A 21,919-nucleotide genomic window follows, 5' to 3' on the forward strand; every position below is an offset into this window, starting at 1 on the left:
TATACCTCCCTACTTACCTACGTAAAAATTGATAAGGTTGTAAGTTTGTTATCCTTTTAAAATTTGAGGAAATAATGCAATGTCAAAACCATTTGGATTTAGCAAATGAATAAGGTAAGAATTTTGGTGAAAAAGTAAAACTACACTTCAAAGTTATAAATTTATTTTGCAATCTATTTCAATTTTTACTATAATTACTGAAGCAATAACCAGCTTCCTTTTCTCTCAAACAGTAGGCATTTAGACACTGCCACCTCTATGCTTTTTAGCTGTTGTTATATGAAAAGGTTTAACGGGAAGTTTAGAACTTGCTATTAGATTTATTATTATTTTGTCCTTGTGAGTTTATATGCTACAAGTTGACACTGTGACAAATAACAGAAAATGATGCAGATAACAATGCAAAAATTAAAAATAAAATTTCTACTTCTACCTCTGGGCCGGCCCCATGGCTTAGCGGTTAAGTGCACATGCTCCGCTACCGGCGGCCCGGGTTTGGATCCCGGGCGCGCACCGACACACCGCTTCTCTGGCCATGCTGAGGCCACGTCCCACATACAGCAACTAGAAGGATGTGCAGCTATGACATACAACTATCTACTGGGGCTTTGGGGGGAAAAAAAGGAGGAGGATTGGCAATAGATGTTAGCTCAGAGCCGGTCTTCCTCAGCAAAAAGAGGAGGATTGGCATGGATGTTAGCTCAGGGCCGATATTCCTCAAAAAAAAAAAAAAAAAAAATTCTACCTCTAAACACTTCATTATTATAATTCAATTTCTAAAACTGCTACAAAGCCTACATAGCTTGCAAAAAGCACTATTTTCAATATAAAATTGGTGAAAAATTATTGTGTAACATTACCGCGTCTACATGAAACACTACTGAATTCACTGAAGAAACGACGCTGAGGATTTTCTCTATCACTCAATTTCCCCTTTTTGAATATCAAAAAGAGAAATTTGTCTTAGCCTTTAAGTACCACAAAAAGCTTTGTTTTCCTGAAAAAACTGTGATTTTATTATATAGAACAAAAATTCTGATAGATTCCCATGGAGATTTACATTATTATAGGCTCTGAGAAATATTATTCGAAATAGAATTGTTTAATTTTGTTCACTCCAGTGGTTCCTATTTATTTTTACTAGAACTTCATCTTTCTTTTTGTTTTCATAATAACTGTTAACATGCAATAGAACTAGTGTTCTTTGGAATATACTTTGAAAAATTTTGGTTTGAATCCTTATGGTATATATTTCTGAGTGCCAACTTTTTCTTTGGTTTTATTTTCCTATTTTCTTTCCCTTTCTGTTCTTTTAGCCTTGATCTATCAATATTTTTCTATTTTATAAAACAAACAGTACAAGTTTTATCAAGTCCTTTTTACGGGACAAGTATATAAATTAAATAAAATAGGCAAAAATGAGCAACAAAAATTATTTAAATAAAAAATACTTACTGGATAAATGGTACTATATGAGATATTAAAAGGACTTTAGAGAATATAAAAGTCTGAGGGTAGAGCTGAATTAATTTGAATAAATAAATAAAAAATAAATGTGGATTGATTTAAGGCATGGTCAATGCCTTTAAAATAGATTAAAAATTGTAAGAATAAAAATAATTTTCAAGGAGAATCAGAGGTCCAGTTAAAGTAATATTAATAACACTGAATTCTAACGTATCAAAAAACCTTGCAAATGCTCATGATAGTCATGATATAAGGATTCTACCTGTATATATATAAAATGTTTGAGAGTTCGTTATTGCTGCTGCAACTGTTAATGATGCTGTATATTTGTATAAAATATTGTCTTCAGATCCATCTTCCAGATTAATTTTCATAAGTCTCTGAGGTGGGCAAGGCATTCACTATGAACCCAACTTCATGATGAGGAAACAAGTCAAGGTCTCTACTCTTTCCACAACACTGCATTGCTTTTTTTTATTTATTTATTTTTTTTATTGCAGTAACATTGGTTTATAACACTGTATAAATTTCAGGTTACATCATTATACTTCTATTTCTGCATAGATTACATCATGTTCACCACCCATATACTAATTACAATCCATCACCACACACATGTGCTGAATTATCCCTTTTGCCCTCCTCCCTCCCCCTTTCCCCTCTGGTAACCACCAATCCAGTCTCTGTCTCTATGTGTTTGTTTATTGTTGTTGTTATCTACTACTTAATGAAGGAAATCATATGGTACTGCATTGTTTTTTCATTGCTAAATACGAAATTCTGATTTTGATGTCATTTTTTCCTTCTATAACTATCTACTTAATTTCCCATCCATCACAGATTCTCAGAAATGGAAGGAACCTTACATGCCCACTAGTCCAACTCTCTTATATTATAGATGAGGACAATGGAGAAAAAAGTCAAATCAAGATGACATTGCTAGCTGGTGGCTATACATTTTACAGAACCAGCTAGAGCTTTGTGCTAGATACAGCTGGAAGCTGGGTACAGTTGATTGATTTGTTTGGCTTGTAAGTATTGCTTTCAGTTGTCTCAATACTTTTAACACTTCTGAACTTCTAACATATCTAAGTTTTCTTGTTATCTTTCATTATAATAGCCAAGGGTTTGGGAATCCTTAGAAGAGGCTTCAAGAATTCTTTCTTTTTTTTGTTTTTTCAGTCATGAGCTACATATCATCATTCTTAAAATTCTCAGTTATGACAATATAGAAATCATACCTACAGACTCTTCTACACTCAAGTAAATTCCCTGCCTTTCTTCTTATCTGACCAGGAAATTTCAACTCATTCTTCAGGAAGCAGCTCAAATTTCATCTATGAAGGCCTACATGACACCATCTGGTAATAGTTAGGCAAGTTTATAACTTTTTTTACCCAGTAGACTAGCCCTCCAAAGGAATATCCTATGTTTTATTCATCTCTGTAGTCTCAATACCTAATACGGTACCTGGCTCTTTTTAGGTGCATAATAAATGCTGAGTGAATGAAGACTGATTGATCTGATTATATAATACTTTAAATTTCCATATGGAAATTTTAAACAAAGTTTTTAGGCAAAATCAGAAGACAACAAAGTGAAAAATATTTATAGTACCTATGATAAAGGACTAATTTCCTTAAGAAATGAGCTCTTATAAATCAATAAGAAACTAATCAACAGTCTAATTAAATAAATGAGCAAATGAGATGAACAGGCAATTCACAGATGCAAATTTCCAACATATGTAGGAAAAATAGCACCAGCTCATACAATGTAATGGGTATCTATTCTTTTTCTGTACAGCATCCATTACTCCTTCTTCCTTAAGAACCACTTCTTCCTCACTCTTGGACTACCTGGTTCAGGTGGGCTGACTCCATTACCTCACCCCTGTGTGGGCATGTGATTGAGACCTGTCAATCAGCACATTCTATCCATATGGCTACTAAGATTGGTAAAGAAATGGGCACATGATTCAACTTACTCCAATGAAACTTTGCTGAAACTATCTCAGAAAGAGGCATTCTCTCTTTCTGGTGGGGTTACAAAGGCATCACTGCTATAACATAGGGAAGCCTGTCTGAGAATGAAGCCAATGAGGCCAAATGCCAGAGGTGTAGCATCCTGTGACACTGGTGAGCCCTTAGATCCAGTGTTCCTGAACTGACTCATTCCTGGATTTCTCAGTACATGGGCCAACAAAAACTTCATATTTTAAATTAAAGCTCGTTTAAGTTGATTTTCTGTTACTTATAACCAAAAGTCAGAAGTACATTGGCAATTCTTAAAATGTCAAACAAAAACTACCTTTATTCATTAGATTGTCAAAAATTATTAAGTTTCACAACACTCAGCATTGGCCAGATTGTAGTAAAACATGATATGTCATAATGCTGTTGGTAGGAATATAAATTGGTATAAATTTCTTGTGGGGCAAACTGGTAATATTTTTAAAAATATTGATCCAGTAGTTCTACTTTGAGGAACTTATAATATGGAATACAAGAATATTTCTCACAGCATTGCTTGAAAGGGCATCTCCCCCCACCCCCACCAAAAAAAACCTAAAAGTAGTCTAAATATCCCATAAGGAACTAGTTAAATAAATGATGATATACCCACACTGCTGTATTTTAAGCACCTAATCAAAAAGACTGATCTGAAAAAGTTCCAAGATAAATTCATTCAATAAGTATTGAGTGCCTACTATGTGTAAGAAATTATTCTAGACCCTAGAATAAGGTAAGCAAGGTTGCTGTTCTCATGAAATTTGCATTCAAATGTGTGTGTATGTGTGTGTCTGTGTGTATCTGTAGAAGCAGAGACAGATGAAATCTAAATAAACGATTAGGTAAACAAGAAGATACCAGAGATAAGTGCTCTACTGACAATTGAAACAGAGTAAGAGGATAGCACTGACTGGGTGATAGGGAAGGCAGCTCTCACAAAGAACCTCTGAGCAGAGATGTGAATGACTGAAGGAGCCAGTCATATGAAACGCAGGAATAAGAGACTTTAAGACAGAGCAAGAGCTAGTACAAAGGCTCTAAGAGGCATTCTTCACAGAAACAGAACAAAGAATCCTAAAATTTATATGGAACAACAAAAGACCCTGAATAGCCAAAGCAATCCTAATAAAAAAGAACAAAGCTGGAGGTATCACAATCCCTGACTTCAAAATATACTAAAAAGCTATAGCAAGCAAAACAGCATGGTACTGGCACAAAAACAGACACACAGATCAACGGAATAGAATTGAAAGACCGGAAGTAAAACCACACGTCTACAGACAGTTAATCTTTGACAAAGGAGCCAAGAACACACAATGGACAAAGGAAAGTCTCTTCAATAAATGGTGCTGAGAAAGCTGGACAGCCACATGCAAAAGAATGAAAGTAGACCATTACCTCACACCATACACAAAAATTAACTCCAAATGGATTAAAGACTTGAACGTAAGACCTGAAACCATACAACTTCTAAAAGAAAATATAGACAGTATACTCTTTGACATCGGTCTTAGCAGCATCTTTTCAAACACTATGTCTACTCAGGCAAGGGAAACAAAAGAAAAAATAAACAAATGGGACTACATCAGACTAAAAAGCTTCTGCAAGGCAAAGGAAACTATGAACAAAACAAAAAGACAACTCACCAACTGGGAGAAAATATTTGCAAATCATCTATCCGACAAAGGGTTAATTTCCAAAATATATAAAGAACTCATACAACTCAACCACAAGAAAACAAACAACCCAATCAAAAAATGTGCAGAGGATATGAACAGACATTTCTCCAAAGAAGATGTACAAATGGCCAACAGACACATGAAAAGATGTCAACATCACTAATTATTAGGGAAATGCAAATCAAAACTACACTGAGATATTACCTGTCAGAATGGCTACAATTACCAAGACAAAAATATAACAAATATTGGAAAGGATGTGGAGAAAAGGGAACCCTCATACACTGCTGATGGGAATGCAAACTGGTACAGCCACTACGGAAAACAGTATGGAGATTTCTCAAAAAATTAAAAATAGAAATACCATACGATCCAGCTATCCCACTACTGGGTAGTTACCCAAAGAACTTGAAATCAACAATTCAAAGAGATTTATGTACCCCTATGTTCATTGCAGCAATATTCACAATAGCCAAGAAGTGGAAGCAACCCAAGTGTCCATCAACTGATGAATGGATAAAGAAGATGTGGTATATATATACAATGGAATACTACTCAGCCATAAAAAAGACAAAATCGTCCCATTTACAACAACATGAATAGACCTTGAGGGTATGATGTTAAGTGAAATAAGCCTGACAGAGAAAGGCAAACACCACATGATTTCACTCATATGTGGAAGATAAACAAACATGTGGATACAGAGAACAGATTAGTGGTTACCAGAGGGAAAGGGGGTGGGGTGCTGGGAAAAAGGGGTAAAGGGTCACATATGTATGGTGAAGGATAAAAATTAGACTATTGGTGATGAGCACGATGCAGCCCATACAGAAACTGATAAATAACAATGTACACCTGAAATTACACAATATTATAAACCATTATGACCTCAATAAAATAACTGGAAACACACACACACAAACACATAAGGCTCTAAGGGGGCCTGATACACGCATTTAAGGAACAGAAAGAAAGATAGTGTGACTAAAGCCTAGTTGACGAGAGGAAGCGGTTAGGAGATGAGGAGAGAAAATAGGTAGAGGCATACCATATGGCTTTGTAGACCAGGGTGATGAAACATTCTGTGGTTAAGTGCAGCGGAAAGTCACTGAGAGGTTTTAAGCAGGAGAGAAACAAGATCTGAGTTAGGCTTTAAAAAGGTAACTCCAATGATTTTGTGGAGAATGGATTACAGGTAATATTAAATTACCATTACTAGTACTAGGATTGAAAAAAGCCATTTGTAAAAACAGCATCAGATAGCATTATCAATGTTTCTCTAAAAATCCTATAGGATATATGCAATAGAGTTTTGCTTAAATATTCAGAGAAAAACTTTTGAAGAATATACATAAAACTATAAGAATAGTTGTCTCTGGGGAGTGAGAATAATGGAGATTTTTAGTCTTTCCTAACCCCTTTTTATTGTTTAATCAAAATTTGGTTTATCCCACGTATAGAATTTTAGATGGCTTTTTCAATTATATGACCCAGAAATATCTTTCAAATGTGAACATTTTAACTTTTATAAATTTTAATCAATTATACTAACTTTATATTTTAGCCAGCAAACAATAAAGACCATATATTTCCAAATATAAAATTCCTGTTATCAATATTCACTGATATTTGAATCACCATATTTCAAAACTTTACTAGTAAAAACAAGTTAAGTGACAACACGAGGGAAAAAAGACAAATCCAGAAGGTGAGATATTCTATAGGATAACTGGTATGGTCTCTTCTACAAACCAACATCATGAAAAAAAGTGAGGTGGTGGTGGTTGGGAGCTATTCTAGCCTAAAAGGCACTTAAGAGACATAAGAATCAAATGTAATGTGTAGTCCCTGACTGAATCCTGGCTTGAACAAACCAACTTTTAAAGACATATAGGAGATAATTGGGAACACTTGATTATAGGCACAGTGTTAGATCATATTAGTGAATTACTGTAAGTTTTGTTAGGTGTGATGATGATTTCTGGTTATGTAGGAAAATGTTTTTTTCATACCAAAGTATTTATGGTTAAAGTACGATATCTTTAATTTACCTTAAAATACTTTAGCAAAAAAAAAGCTAAAATATTAATTATAACATTTAGGCGTTCGGTAAGTAGGTATTAATTATTGTTTGTACTATTCTTCATGTTTGAAAATTTTTATAATAAAAAGTCAACATAAAATAAAAATGGAGTGTAAAAACCAAGCAAAATCTTTCAAATTCACATTAAGTCCTTTCTATGGCGCCTATGTTTTGGGTTGTTCTTACAGATAAGAATGCTTTTAATTTGAAAATCTGTGTTTCTAAAATGTGTGAAAATTTTGTTCTCTTAAATTGTTTAAATCTCTCCTTTGCCATTTTATGCACACTATTAATTTGCTTAATACGGCCTTTCATTTTCAGGTGAACTTCAGCTAATCACTACACAATTTCCACATACATTCTTAAGAAATGGAACCTGAAGTAATGAAGCATTCATAAAAGGAAGTGTTAAGATTTATATTTTTCTGGCTGTAACTGTGTGTATTTCTTTTTATACTTTTTTATAGGGTGAATAAACATGATTGATTATAACATGAAGAATGTTGCATTTTTGATTAGCAAAATTCATTAGCACATTCTTAGGACTGAAGTCTCTGGAGCTGTAGAATGGTTCACGCAATGCATTTCTTTTTTCTCCTCTATTCATATCTGACATGATTGCCCATAGTGTAAGGCATTTAGGAAAGGTGGAGGGCACCTAGAAGGTAAATTAATCACTAGGCTTTTTTTTTTTTAGTTTTTTCACTTACCTATTATAGAGAAATAATAGGTAACAAATAAAAGGAAATGCAACCTATATAAGTGGTGCAATTCATCATAGAGTTGTGAGGATAAAATGAGAAAATCTATGTAAGACACGTAGCACAACACATGGCATATAAAAAGTGCATGTCAAATATTGGCTGTTATTGTTATCGTTATTCCTGAATAATTCCTAAAAAAAATAGTTTTAAGTATTTTAGTGAAAAGTAACCATTTTTACATAAGAACAATGGAAGAATAAATAAAGTATCTTAAATCTTCATGTGTCAGTTCTAAAAGTTTTCTAAGTATTAAGAAGGACAGGAGCCGGCCCCGTGGCCTCATGGTTAAGTTTGGCATGCTCTGCTTCAGTGGCCTGGGTTCATGGGTTTGGATCCTGGGCGCAGACCTACACCATTTGTCAGCCATGCTGTGGTGGTGACCCACATATAAAATAGAGGAAGACTGGCATGGATGTTAGCTCAGGGCTAATCTTCCTCAGCAAAAAAAAAAAAAAAAAGAAAGAAAGAAAAGAAAAATAATTACAATTAAATAAAAAAGAAAAAAAAGAAGCAGGATAATGATGAGCCTATAAATTAGTTTCAAGATCATCTCTACTTAATGTTCTTTTTTAGCTGGAAAGCAAGGTTAAAGGAGACTGATGTTGGCCTAGTTTTGCCACGATAATGCTATACGTTATGTGTGACACGTGGCTGGTGAAATACAAGTGCAGAGCATGGGCTCTCTTCTCCTTTCTCTAGGTAGTATTCTCTGGAGCATTCCTTTCTCTGGAGCATCACCAGAAAGTACTCCTGTTGTTCCAGTTCCCTCTTTAACAGCTGACATTTTTCAAAGCAAGACAGGCTCCCGTATTTTTTTCCCCTTTCTCTCTCTGTAAAGGGTAGGACAATTGGCTAAATGGGAAGGAACAAGAAAAGAGGCTAAAAAGGCATTTAGCATAAGCACACAGAGTGTAGGACTGGTTTGGGAGTTCCGTGTAAATCGTTAAAGCTCCCCATCACCCTATTATACATCTCCAACAAAGAACAGTGGAGATAAAAGCAAACAGAAAAACACTTCACTATTTCTGGTTACCACAGTGTCTGTGAATCAACTTTTTTCTTTGTCTGCACTTTTCTTGGTTCTTCCGTCCTTTCAATTAGAAGGAAAAGAGCATTATATGCTGCTGGGTAAACTAAACATGACTGTAAACTCCTAAGGGTGTGGACCAGTTCTTACTGTCTTTTTATCTCCACTGCCTGGCACAGAGTAGGTATGCAATAAACGCTTGTGTAATGAAAGAGGAAATGAATAAAATTATTAATTTAAATAAATCCAATTTTGAAATTGGTACCTTTTTTCATTTCTCCCTTGCAAGTTATGCCCTGAGCTTGGATTGTTCAATGTGTTTAAAACAGTATTCAAATACTGCCAATCAATACCTTGTCTTAAAACAGTACTTTTCCTTCACCATTGCAATATAAGTATGCCTAACAAAAACAATTTCCCAATTGGGTTATATGTTAAGGTGACATTCAACATATAGTTAGAATAACATTTCAAATTTGGCAATAGGTTTTTTGGCAGATGATATACAATTAAATTTACACATTCATATTTTTATCTTCTAGTAAGTTTTATATCATCATAGTCAGCTACTAATACACTTCATAATTTTGCCCATTCTTCATGTTTTGTTGTTAAAACTTAAGCATTAGGTAGGGTATATACTAAAGTAGGTAAAACTAATTTCATTTTAGATATTGTTAAGATGAAAAAGAAAGATAAAATAACTGTAGAAACTTGCACCGTATTGCCGAGTTGAGCACTCCCCACCTTAACAATGTAAATCCCTTTCTACGTGGTATATAGACATTTGGCAGGATGGTGTAAGAGTATTCACACTTCAGTGCATCCATTTGCATTATCACATTTCAAAGCCTGAAGGCATTATCACTTCCTTTTTGTAAGTGGCATAATAATTTGGGAAAATGGTTATGCTTATCATCATCTGTCAGTCAAACAACTCCTGTGTTAACAAAATATATTTTTTCCACTCAATGAATGGGGGTATGTGTGATGTCTTACTCTCACGTCAATATTAGCAGGACTTGGCTTTGTGATGAAACTATTTCCTTTATCAGAGGGCATGACTGGGAAAAAAGAAAATTCCATTTACACTTTAACGAGCAGAGGCTGTGCTTCATGTCAAAGTCATGCAACCACTGTAATTTAGGAGTAAAGTTCATATGAATATATGTAAATAACAGAAGCACTAGCATATATCATGTTTTAAGATAGATTTCATCACAAGGTCACATCTCCATAAGGAAAATCTGTATAATTTGGGGGAAAAAAATCTGTACACCCACCGTTGGTTGAGTATTGAAAAGATAAATCAATAATAGATTGTTTCATTTGCTTTCCATCATGTCAAACAATAAACATAACCTCTAACCAGTACATATAATAAACAAAACTTGAATCTGTGATGTCTAATCAAATGAGGGGTCTAAAAAATTTTATTGATAAGGAACTTTCATTGCCCCTGTGTTCTTCAACTGTTCTGATAAGTGGGTTAATGAAAGAGTAAGAATATTATAAATATAATAAAACATTTCAGTCTAAATGTGTATCTCAAGTTTCAATAAATATTTAACTTTAGTTAAATATTTGAAAATTTTGTAATTCAAAGAGATAAAAAAGCAATTATTTATTACATGAAAAATACTTTATATTTCATTAAAAGGTACTGCTTTTTATTTTATTAGAACAAAATTAAATCAAATAATCTTTCACTAGACTTTTTCGATCATATCAAAGACAATGAACCCTCAGCTGACAATCATGGAAATTTGCTCTGCAGCTACCAGTCATTGAATGCCACTTGTGTGCTGGGCATTACACTAGGTGTCTTCCTTACATTACTATATTTAATTCTTTCAACAACTCTATTATGTAAATACCACTGTGTTCATTTTAAAGAAGAGGAAACAGAGTTCAGAGAGCTTAGGAAGCATGCCTAAGATTGTACAGTATGTGCCAGAGCGACAATTAAACAAAGTTTAAATTCTTTCCATGTTCCATCTACTACCTCTCAATCTTTTTTCTAACTCTCAATTTTAATCCTGATACAAAGAAAGGAAAACTGAAAAGGTTTGATAATTCCAGGATTAACCTTTCCTTGCACTCAGCAAAGAGAACAGAAACCTCAAGGATTCAACTTCCTCTGTAAATGAGAACTGGGAGCTGTAGAACTTGCTGTAGTATGGACTTTGGCAAGAACCAGAAAGCCATCACCAGCTCATATTGTCATCCTATCCACGTCATCAAGGCTCCAGGGAAAGCATGACAAGTGCAGAGGCATTATTTTTATTTACTTTGTTTCTCATTTTTGGTTCTTGTCTGCACAATCCTATAAAAATATTATTAATTTTTTCCAACATGCTTTTTTGTTAAATATTAGATGCTGCTTAAAAATGAAATACAAAACCATTGTTTTGTCAATATTGTCACAACGTTTTGAGGAAGTACGCAAGAAATGCATGTAAAAGTTGAATTATGGACCTAGATCAGATATGGGAAGAAACATATCCAGGTGTACTTAGATGTCTGAAATCCTTATGTACCCCTTTCATTTGCCTCTTCCACGAAGCCATCCAGGTTTACTCAAGAGATAGCTCCTTCCTTTACACCGAGGGTGGATCCAGGTTTTGTGAGACTTAAAACTTAAGCAATTTGTAAGAAAGGGGCTCTTTAAGAAAATGAACATAAAACTATGAACTTATGAACATAAAATTAGGGGCAAAGTATAAGAAGTCCCTGAAACTTGAGGGGCTTTGAAGTTTAAGCTTCATTAGCTTTATGGTAAATGTGTCTCTGACTCCAGTTAATGTCCATATATTATAATTGTAAGTACGTAATAAGCAACCTACTGCCTATTGTTTTTTTCCCCTCCTAACCAATGAACATTCCTTGAGGGTCAGGACTATACTTTAAAGTCCTCTTAGGATCTTGCAAAGCTCCATTTCTGTAGTAGCTATGTGTATACAGACCTGTAACTTATTTGTTATTTTCTAGATTATAGAAATCACACAGAAGAAACTCTCAGATACATTGTATGAACCTTTATAATATATAATAGAGTGTTGTTTGCTGACTACCAATTAAGCCCCCGCTCTTTAGGGAACAGGACAGGAATCCAAATTTCCTCTGGTCACCTCTTACCCCAGCATTCTTAGACAGCTGTCTTGTGTGATCCTGACTCTACTTCTAGCTCCAACCACGGGAAATGATTGGCTTATCTCATCTCCAGAGAACATATTCCATCCCTCTTAAGCAGCATCAATGACACATGAGAAAATATTTTCTGGGATTTCTGGGACAAAAAAGTTTCTTCTGTCTTCCATGAGAGTTTCTTGGTGAGATGCTCTCTCTTCTTTCGGATAGTACAATGTGAGGTCTGGAACTGTTGCAGCCATTTTGCTACTAACAGGGGAGTGCTTGGAGCTACTGGAGGCAACCCAGTGGAGGGTGAGTATGAAGCCCACAGAGGGAAAGGCAGAATAGAACAGTGGAAAGAAGCAGGTCCTTGGTGGCATTATCTGTATCACTGGAAAAAATCTTGCTGAAAACCAAACCTTCCTCTGAATTTTTCAGTTATAAGAACCAATAATATGGGGCCGGCCCGGTGGCACAAGCGGTTAAGTGCATGCGCTCTGCTGCGGCGGCCCGGGGTTTGCCCGAACCGGGTTCGCCGGTTCGGATCCTGGGTGCGCACCGATACACTGCTTGGCAGGCCATGCTGTGGCGGCGTCCCATATAAAGTGGAGGAAGATGGGCACGGATGTTAGCCCAGGGCCAGTCTTTCTCAGCAAGAAAAGAGGAGGACTAGCAGATGTTAGCACAGGGCTGATCTTCCTCACACACACACACAAATGATATTGATTTATTATTCAGGGCAATTTGAGCTGGCTTGTCTGAAATGTTCTTTCAAAAGTCCTAACTGATACAATAGAATTTCATGAAGCCAGAGTAATATGGGGATATAAAGAAGGAAAAGAAATTTTCAATTTTTTTAAGATAGTACATTTCACAGCTTCTTAATTTTTTTATATAGTAAAGAATATAAAAATTATTTGGGCTCCAAATATTGTTTACTGAAACAAATTCTAGAATCATTGACTGCTAGAAATTATTACTTGGACTTCAATCTTTGATTAGGAACAACTTCTTTTGTTGTTAGAGATCCTTTAGAATGTTCCTGGTTAATAGTATCATTCAAATATTCCAATTGTTCCTTGAGCTTTTGAAGACTAACAAACTCTCCATTAAAAATTTCATTTGTAATACTATTTGTAACTACAAGAATTTCATGTGCTTCTTAGTGGTCATCTCTTCACTACAATAATATTGCATTATTATTAGTTTTTCCTTCCAATTATATTATTATACTTCAAATGTCATTTTCCCATTAGCGTATAATGTATTTTCATATATTAAAATCTTGTTTATTAATGATTTTTATACAGGATAGTCTTGGATTTCTAGCCCATTTGTAAGAAGTTCCCATTAAGAAATTCAATGAAGCATGGGAACAACGCAAGAGTAATTTATTAACACATCAAGAGGCTTTAATTTGCTAACATTTTTCCTATCATGTTAGGCTGACAAAATATAAAGAACAAATTGCTAAAGCATGGAACATAGAATTGGAAGAAAAAGCTATCTATCTTTTAAGAACTCATGGGTTCAAATGTTCACCACATGAGGGACTTCATGCTTGCAAAAATGTAGTTGGTATTTACATTGCCTAACTTATTTAGGCTCAGTCTGTTTACCTCGTCTACTTATTTAACACTATATAAAATTAGGAGAGCACATGTGGGCCACAAAGGGGAATGTTCTGCCAAAAGGAATACAGATTAAACAGATCAGCTTTAAAAACCTGAAGAATGTTTATATATTCTCCTTACTTTAGAAACGGTGACTTCCTCATTTATCTCATCTTTTCTACATGCACAGACTCAAAATCTGTAATTACTAGCAAATATTTTACCATATGCCTTCTCTAATCCACATTAATCATAATGAAGGCCATATTCTCTTTGGTTGGGATAGTGTTTCAAGAACATTTGAGTCCAAGTTCTTAGAGTAGTTGAGCATGCACTCTCCAATCTGGTGCAGTCCCCATGACACCTATCGTCATACATGCTGGCTGCACACATTTCGGGTAACTCTCTGAGTTTTCATCTCAGCTCTGGACCAGACTCTTTCCCAGAGGGCTGTGACTAGTTCTGTTTTATTAACTCCTGTACACCCTTACACCCAGTACAGTGCTTGACATATAGTGAGTGTGTGATAAATATTTGTTGACTGACTGACTGAAAGAATGAATAAATAAATGGAGGAAAGAAAGGAACCCTGGTTTATAAGCTTCCTTTCACCACAATATCCCAGTTGATTTCAAAGAAAAAGGGCCTCCATCCCTGTTTTAAAAATAATCTAAAATAGCTATTGTAGTAGTCAGCTTACGAGATTTTAATACTACGTATCATGCTCCTGAGAATCTTCACTATAAATTTTTATTGTATGTATATTTTATAATGGTCATTCAGTTAATGTTAAATAAAACATATGCAAACAAGATTTTGTTAAAGAACTAGTTTGACAGTTTTCATCCTCACATTGATGAGTTAATTCGGTTTTGTTTTACACCCAAAGATTAACCTCACTCACTCTTGGCAAGTCATGTCAAAATGTATACCATTCAAACATTCTAATTCCAATATGGAGGTAACAGCATATATTTATCATCATTATTTGAAAGACAATTCAAAGTATATGGCCTGTATCAATGATTTACTATGTTATCTTTATACATATGCTGATATGCCAGGCACTATTCTAAGTTCTTTACACTTACTAACTCATCAAATCCTCACAATAACCCTTCTATTTTTGTCCCCATTATCCAGGTGAAGAAACTGAGGGAAAGAGAAATTAAATAACCCTGTCTAAGGCCCAAAGCCAGTAAATGGCAGATTAGGATTTGAATCCAGGCAGTTGAGCTCCTGAATTCTTGTTCCTAACCACTATTTATTGCCTCTCATGCAGTTCTCTTTATATAACATAGCACCTTATTATTTAATTTTGTAGGGAATGATTTTATTATTCAGATAATCTACAACTAGATTTGCTCCCAGAGGGCAAGCCCTGTGAATTACAATGCTTCTATCTACCTGGGCCTGAATAATTACTTGCACATGGTAAATAGTTAAATACTTTTGTTCAGTTCAATTGCTTTGGAAAAATGACTATATTTGCAACCATCTTGGAATTCAATTGTCAGCGTTTTTTTTTTTAACATGCTGTGTGACTCTCAGTAAGATGTTGGTTAATTGATTTCTTAGGTCCCTTTAGTACCTATAATATCATAACTAAAATTAGCAATGAGTGAGCAACTAATATTTGACAAGGAAGTCACATAAAATAAAAGAACTAGAGAGTGAATGATGAATAAGAATATGCAAAAATTAGTATGCAAGCTTCAAAAACAGGCTAAGAAATATTCCACGTGTAACAATAATAGCTAATATTCATGAAGTGCTTCTATGTGCCAAATACCATGTTACTTACTTTAAATGCACAAGTCATTTGATCTTTACAACTGTACAAGGTAGGATAATATTATTATTCTCATATTACAAATGGGGGAACCGAGGCTAAGAGAAAGTAGTTTCAGGTCACATAGCCAGTAAGCGGTGGAATACAGAACTTCAACTTTGGTAGGGCTAGTTTTCAAAGGCAAGAGGCAAGAGAAGGTGCACTGAGTTAAAGACCATCTGTGGGATTCATTTTAAATTGGCCACAATGCATGTTTTCCTGGCTCGCAAGGCTTAAGCTAACCTTTGTCCGTGAGCTCCTCAACCCTCCCCTCACCAAAACCAACATACACACATATGCCTTTTAACCTGCTGCAGTATGAAACCAGACCACCAAAATCATAGAAAAGAGAGAAATGCAGAGTGAATGGGCTGAGGCATAATATGGCTAAAGAATATAAACTTTAGGGCCTGGCTCTGAGATTAGCTTAGCCTATAAAGAAGGCTTTTGAGCCTAGTTCCTAGTTCTTCTCTGCATTTCAAGGAGTTAGTATCCTACTTAAGTTTCCTCTAGACAAATGAGGTGAACTAACCAGAAATTTTATTTTTATTCGTATACCCCATTATGTATTTTTTTCTTGCCATTTTTTGGGCCAAATCTTCTCTCTTGTATCTTAACAGCCCCTTGATAAATTATTGTGCCCTACTTTCTTTTCAGTATAAGCTCCCCTACAGTGCGGGTGTGTGAGTGTGTATTATGATTCAGATAACATGTCTGGGCCGGCCCCGTGGCTTAGCAGTTAAGTGTGCGCGCTCCGCTGCTGGCGGCCCAGGGTTCGGATCCCGGGCGCGCACCGACGCACCGCTTGTCTGGCCATACTGAGGCCGCGATCCACATACAGCAACTAGAAGGATGTGCAACTATGACATACAACTATCTACTGGAGCTTTGGGGGAAAAAAATAAAATAAATAAAAAATAAATAAAATAAAAGTTAAAAAAAAAAAAAGATAACATGTCTTATCACCTAAGAAATATATCCCCTAAGAAATCACCTAAGAAATGATTCCCCGTTATATTTTGTACTAATCTCAGGTTTCTTACTATGACCTTTAAACCTAGGATATCTGAGGAACCTCTCCCTAAATCTGCTCTTTGTCAAATATTGCTTGCATTTGCCTATACTAGCACTAATTTATCTTCTTGTAGCATAATTCCTATGCTAAGAATTGATGAGATTTAGATGCTGACTACAAAAGGAGAAGACAACAAGGTTTACTTTCTTACAAACATTAATTGAATATATATACTCTGGTAGAAATGCTTTAGGAATATAGCCTTATGAAGAAAACTGACTTCTATACATTTAAAAGTCACCTTTGATAGATCCCTAAAGTTTCCTGGAAGAGTCAAATCCAATTCTTCTGATTCATAGTTTGTTAATACCCATGGAAACACAGGGTATTGGTTCAGATCATTATATGTCCGTCCTAGAAAAAGAGAAAAAGAGAAATGAAAATCCCTGTATACACTGTACACTCTATATACCATTGAATTTTGGAAGAAAAGTAACTCTTCTGTTTATTGAACTATGTTATTGTTTAATCAAAAGCACTCTTACAACAATGTGTTTCAAGTGAATTTACTCAATAATAATTAAGTAATGAGTAACTAGAATTACTTTTTATAATATAAGCTTGTGGTAGAGACTGTTAGCTGTTTTTCATAATTGATATCTCTTCTTCTTGGGCTAGACTGAATTTCTCAGCTCCCTTACAAGTAGCTATGGCCATGGGACTTGGTTCTAATCTACAGAACATGAGCAGAGGTGATATGTTCCACTTCTAGGCGTGGCCCACTGCAACTTGCCACATGGGTCCCTCCATGCTCCGTCTTTCTCTCTTCCGCTGACTATGGTGAAAATAATATTGCCATGTTGGAAGCAGAGCCTTGTAGGCAAGGGTCCCTGAAAGCGATCATGAAGGAGGTCACTCTGCTGACCTGCACACTTACAGATTATGTGATGGTTTTCTACATAATGAATATATATCTAGAAATAATATTGTCACTATATAGAATACTATAATGAACTTATATCAAGAATCAGGGTAGAGAATTTGCAAGTTAAGAGAAGTACTCTGAAGCCAGTATGAAAAAGTACAGAGGAAGATGTCACACATACATTCTTTATTCTTTTAAGTTCATGAACTTTCTTTTTGTATTATGTTATTTCACTTTAGTGGAGAGCTACTGGATCTTAGGTTGAATTTGCTGGGTTTTTTTTTTTTTTTGATACAACAACCTAATTATTTTAGGTAGAATACTGAAGTACAGTGGGAATGTGGAAAACTTACGGAGAGCGCAGCTCTGGCTCACCCTCATAAACTGGTGTTGAAACAACATATGATCAGATGGAATTAAGAGAATTACTATTGAAGAAATAGAGTCCATAGAAAACTTGTTGGACAAGACTATTTTTTATAAAAATGTGTTATGATCTGATCATAGATAACTTTCTAAATTTCCATTCAAATTCATACAAAATAACTATTTCCCTGATATTTAGTGACATGGATTTCATCTAGTACACCTTGTTGCACACATCACATGTAGCATAACAGTGGCACAGATATGCGTACATTATCTTGTTCATCATCAACAACTGACATTAAATATACCCACTCTTGTAGGAACTGGTAAATCTGACTGTGAAATCAGAAAAAACAACCATAATCTGAGGAAGAACTAAATCTGCTATTATAAGCATCAAATCAAATTAATTCATTCATTTAGTAAACATTTTATTGGGTGACTATTTTATCTGTTTATTATATGAATCTCTGCATTTTACAACAAAACTACATATTGTTTTAAATGTGTAAATTGACGTAGGTCTATATTATATATGTAGGTAATTGATAAAAAGTAGAATGTTGCTTTCACTTTGCATTTTCTGGAATGAGATGAGAGAAAGGTTAGGGTTTCCCCTTTGTTCTGCCACCACAGGGCTATGCAGACGTGCGTTATAGCTAATATGCGGCACCGTGTACTTGTCTGCCTCTTCACTAGTATGTAAACTCATGAATGTAGGGTCCAGGTTTTTTTTTTAAATTTCTGTGTGTTGGCACATACTGTTTGTCCAATAAATTTTTGTTGAAAGAATGAATACATATGTGATAAAAATGAGATAAAAGGAGCCAAGTTTTAAAAGATGAACAAACATGAGCCAAGTAAAGAAGTAAAATGACAGGACGGTCTCTTTGGAGGATGAGGACCATGCAAAGGCACATATGTATATACGGGAGAGAAGGGCATTGTGAACGTGCACGTTAAACCAGAGGAAATGTCTGCAGCTGGAGAGCCCAGCCAATGAACGCATCTGCTTTATGTTTATAAGTCTATTGTGAAGACTAACACTGAGGAGAATAGACAAGAATTTGGAACCTTTATTAAAGTCTTTTGTATATGAAAATGTTCTGCCACAGCAGTATCATTGTAAAATACAAAGTGTAAAATTCTAAAATTTAAAGTTTATTACGGATAGTTCATGTATATGTTAACCTAGGACACCTGATTATTCTCAGTTTGTTTTCTATATTTCTATACATGTATATAGACAGAGAGTCTAGGGAGAGATATTTCTGGAATTCTAACTAGGTCCAGGACACATTTAGTGCCCTGTCATTTTCTGCGTTACCATTCTACTTAAAACATCTATAGACTTTAAGGAAAAATAGGTCTTTCAGTATATAAGTGTATTTCTATAGAATAACGTTGATGTTATTTATATAACATATTTATATTACCTATATAAATCAATTAACAGCTGAAAATTAGATACCATAATTGTTTTTAAAATTTCTGATGAAGTTTATAACTTATATACGAAGGAAATAACTGTCAAAATAAATAAAAAGTCAATTTACAGTTAACTCAGTACTTAAATGTATCGTATAAATACAAACAGCATAAAAATAGAAACCATATTTGAAGACAGTAGACTTTTAATAGAAATAATTTTCTAATAAAAGAAAAGATACAATGGTATTTTTGGAAAAAATACAAAAAAGTGCATCATCTTTAAAATACACACACAAATTGATTGATGCCAATAATCAGAGCTCATGGCACTTAATCTGTCTTGTATTTTTTATAATTCAGTTTTAATAATCTTTGGAAGGTTCTTTGAAAGTAAACACTAAGGAAAATTTAGTAATTTTTAAATTACCAAAGCTTTATAACACCATTTTAATTCTAATAAATACAATAAACTAACTAAATAAATGTACTGCGACACTTACATGAAAACTTTCTTAAATAAAAATTTTCACCTAAAAGCCTTGCAAATGGACACTCAATATATATTTCTGATTTGAATTTAACATGCACAATGCATTTAAAAGTTACATGGATGAAAAAGAATAATAAAGTGGTAGTTGAGATTTTGCATTTATAAGTTTTAGCCATGAATTAGCATTATTAATTTAATTATTTTACTGCACAACACACCTTTGTGAAATGAAAAAAAAATTAATGTTTACTAAATTAACCAAAACAGTGAAATATTTCTAAAGTAATACCTGTTAGGTACTTATTTATCAATAGTTTTTTTTTTTTCTTTAGGATAATTGAAATTTAGTAAATAATCTTGTGCTGTAATTGGTAGGGTTCTTTCCTTTTCCAGCAGTGGTAACTACAGAATTTTTTTTTTTTTTTTTACTAACTATGCTCATAAGGATTTATCTTAGAAGATGAATATTAAATATTGCAAGCATATGACACTAATCTACTCAAACAATAAAAGTGAAGCACAGTAAATGAGATCTCAGAAACACCAGATATGTTTCTTCATTTAAAAAAAAACTTTTTAATTAAACCATCCAATTTAATGTTTTTATATGGCACTTTAGTTCTGAAAGTAAAGTGATCTAGAGACAGCTGACAAAGAAATTATAACTGCAATTCCTTGGTGAAAATGTTAATGACAGCAAAATATTGTTTAATTAGATGATTGCAGCATCTGGATTAACACTCTTTAAGAGCCATGTTCCTGTGCTTGTCTGCTTCTTCACACTTTACAGACATTTTGTCATCTCTGGGTCATTAGGAAAGAATTTTTAATGATTTTTCTAGAAGCAAGCAGTTCAAGTTACATCTAATTAGATGACAATAATAAGCTCAACACATGCAGTAGCTAAATATATACATAATTAACCAGGGAGGGCTTATACATCACAGAGTAAAAAAGTGGAAAATGCTAACCAGGAGAAAAAGGTTGGGGTTGGGGAAGTTGTGCTGAATTCATTAGCTGATCATATGAAAAACAACTCAAAAACCTTTAAAAAAATTCTCAAACCTAACGGGATCATTTAAAAGGAGCTATGTTAGCAATCACTTTGCAATTTTTTTAAATGCAAGAATGGCAGATTTTAACATCTTGTTCATAGTTTTATCTAATAAGGTTTAAAATGATGCATAGGTTGTATCTTTCAGAACACAATGAACAGAAATCAGGTCAACTCCAGGAACTAGAGCTTGAAATTACATTTTTAGTCAAACTCCAAGCATTATTAAAATTCTTCCACATAATCTACTAAAACCTAATGTTCTTTAAAAATTAAAAAAGAAAACCCAAATGTTTCAAAATAGTTAAATAAATTATGCCTCAGTCCTAAGTTAGACTTTCATGCAGTTTTAAAAATCATGCCTTCAAAGAACAATTAATGAAATGGAAAAAGTAGAATGAGAAACTGTATGTGCAGCAGGTTCCCGATGATATACCACACACAGCAAAAGAAAAACAGAAAAATCACCAAAAAGTTAACTATGATATTTATGGCTAGGTTTATGAGTGATTTAAATTTTTAAATTACACTTTTCTATGTTTCCAATTTTCTATAATGAGTATTAATTAAATTTATAAATAGAACAAAATAAAGGCCATGAAAACATTTATATACTTTTAGGTGTCTTTTAAAAACAATATGTTTTCTGAATATTTGACAAGCTTCCTTCACTATGTAAAGTATCTTTGCAAGACTTTCATACATGAAGTAAAATGTGTGTTTGTTTATATGCAATTATGTGTGTATATATATGTCACAAGGGTCTAAAAAAATCTACATAATGCAGTATTACTAGGACACTGTTGCTGTATGCTTTATAGAGAGTCTTACTTTTAAAACATCTATAAAGAAAAGGAAGATTGGCCAAGTATGAGAGACCTCAAGAAATAGAGAGCAAGAAATAGGTCATAAAATGTACTTTGAATTTCATGTGAAAATAACATTTTGAAGAAAAAAAAGATAAATCTGAAAATGTAAAAGAGTAACCAAAATATTTTTATAGACAATATGAATTTATTAAGTCACA

At 34.1% G+C, this 21,919-nt stretch overlaps 1 protein-coding gene across 4 annotated transcripts in view; it reads right to left on the bottom strand.

Annotated features, from left to right (window-relative positions):
- Positions 1-21,919, bottom strand: part of NBEA (neurobeachin) — a 690,698-nt gene that overhangs the window by 84,442 nt on the left and 584,337 nt on the right. For all 4 annotated transcript variants that reach the window (XM_087436200.1, XM_014791275.2, XM_087436202.1 and 1 more), the window contains one exon: positions 16,925-17,037. In XM_087436200.1, coding sequence (XP_087292326.1) covers positions 16,925-17,037 — 113 coding nt within the window. The remainder of the gene's footprint in view (positions 1-16,924; positions 17,038-21,919) is intronic.

Source organism: Ceratotherium simum, chromosome 10, assembly GCF_057802395.1.
Source record: "Ceratotherium simum simum isolate JZ-2026a chromosome 10, ASM5780239v1, whole genome shotgun sequence".
Classification (NCBI taxonomy): domain Eukaryota; kingdom Metazoa; phylum Chordata; class Mammalia; order Perissodactyla; family Rhinocerotidae; genus Ceratotherium; species Ceratotherium simum.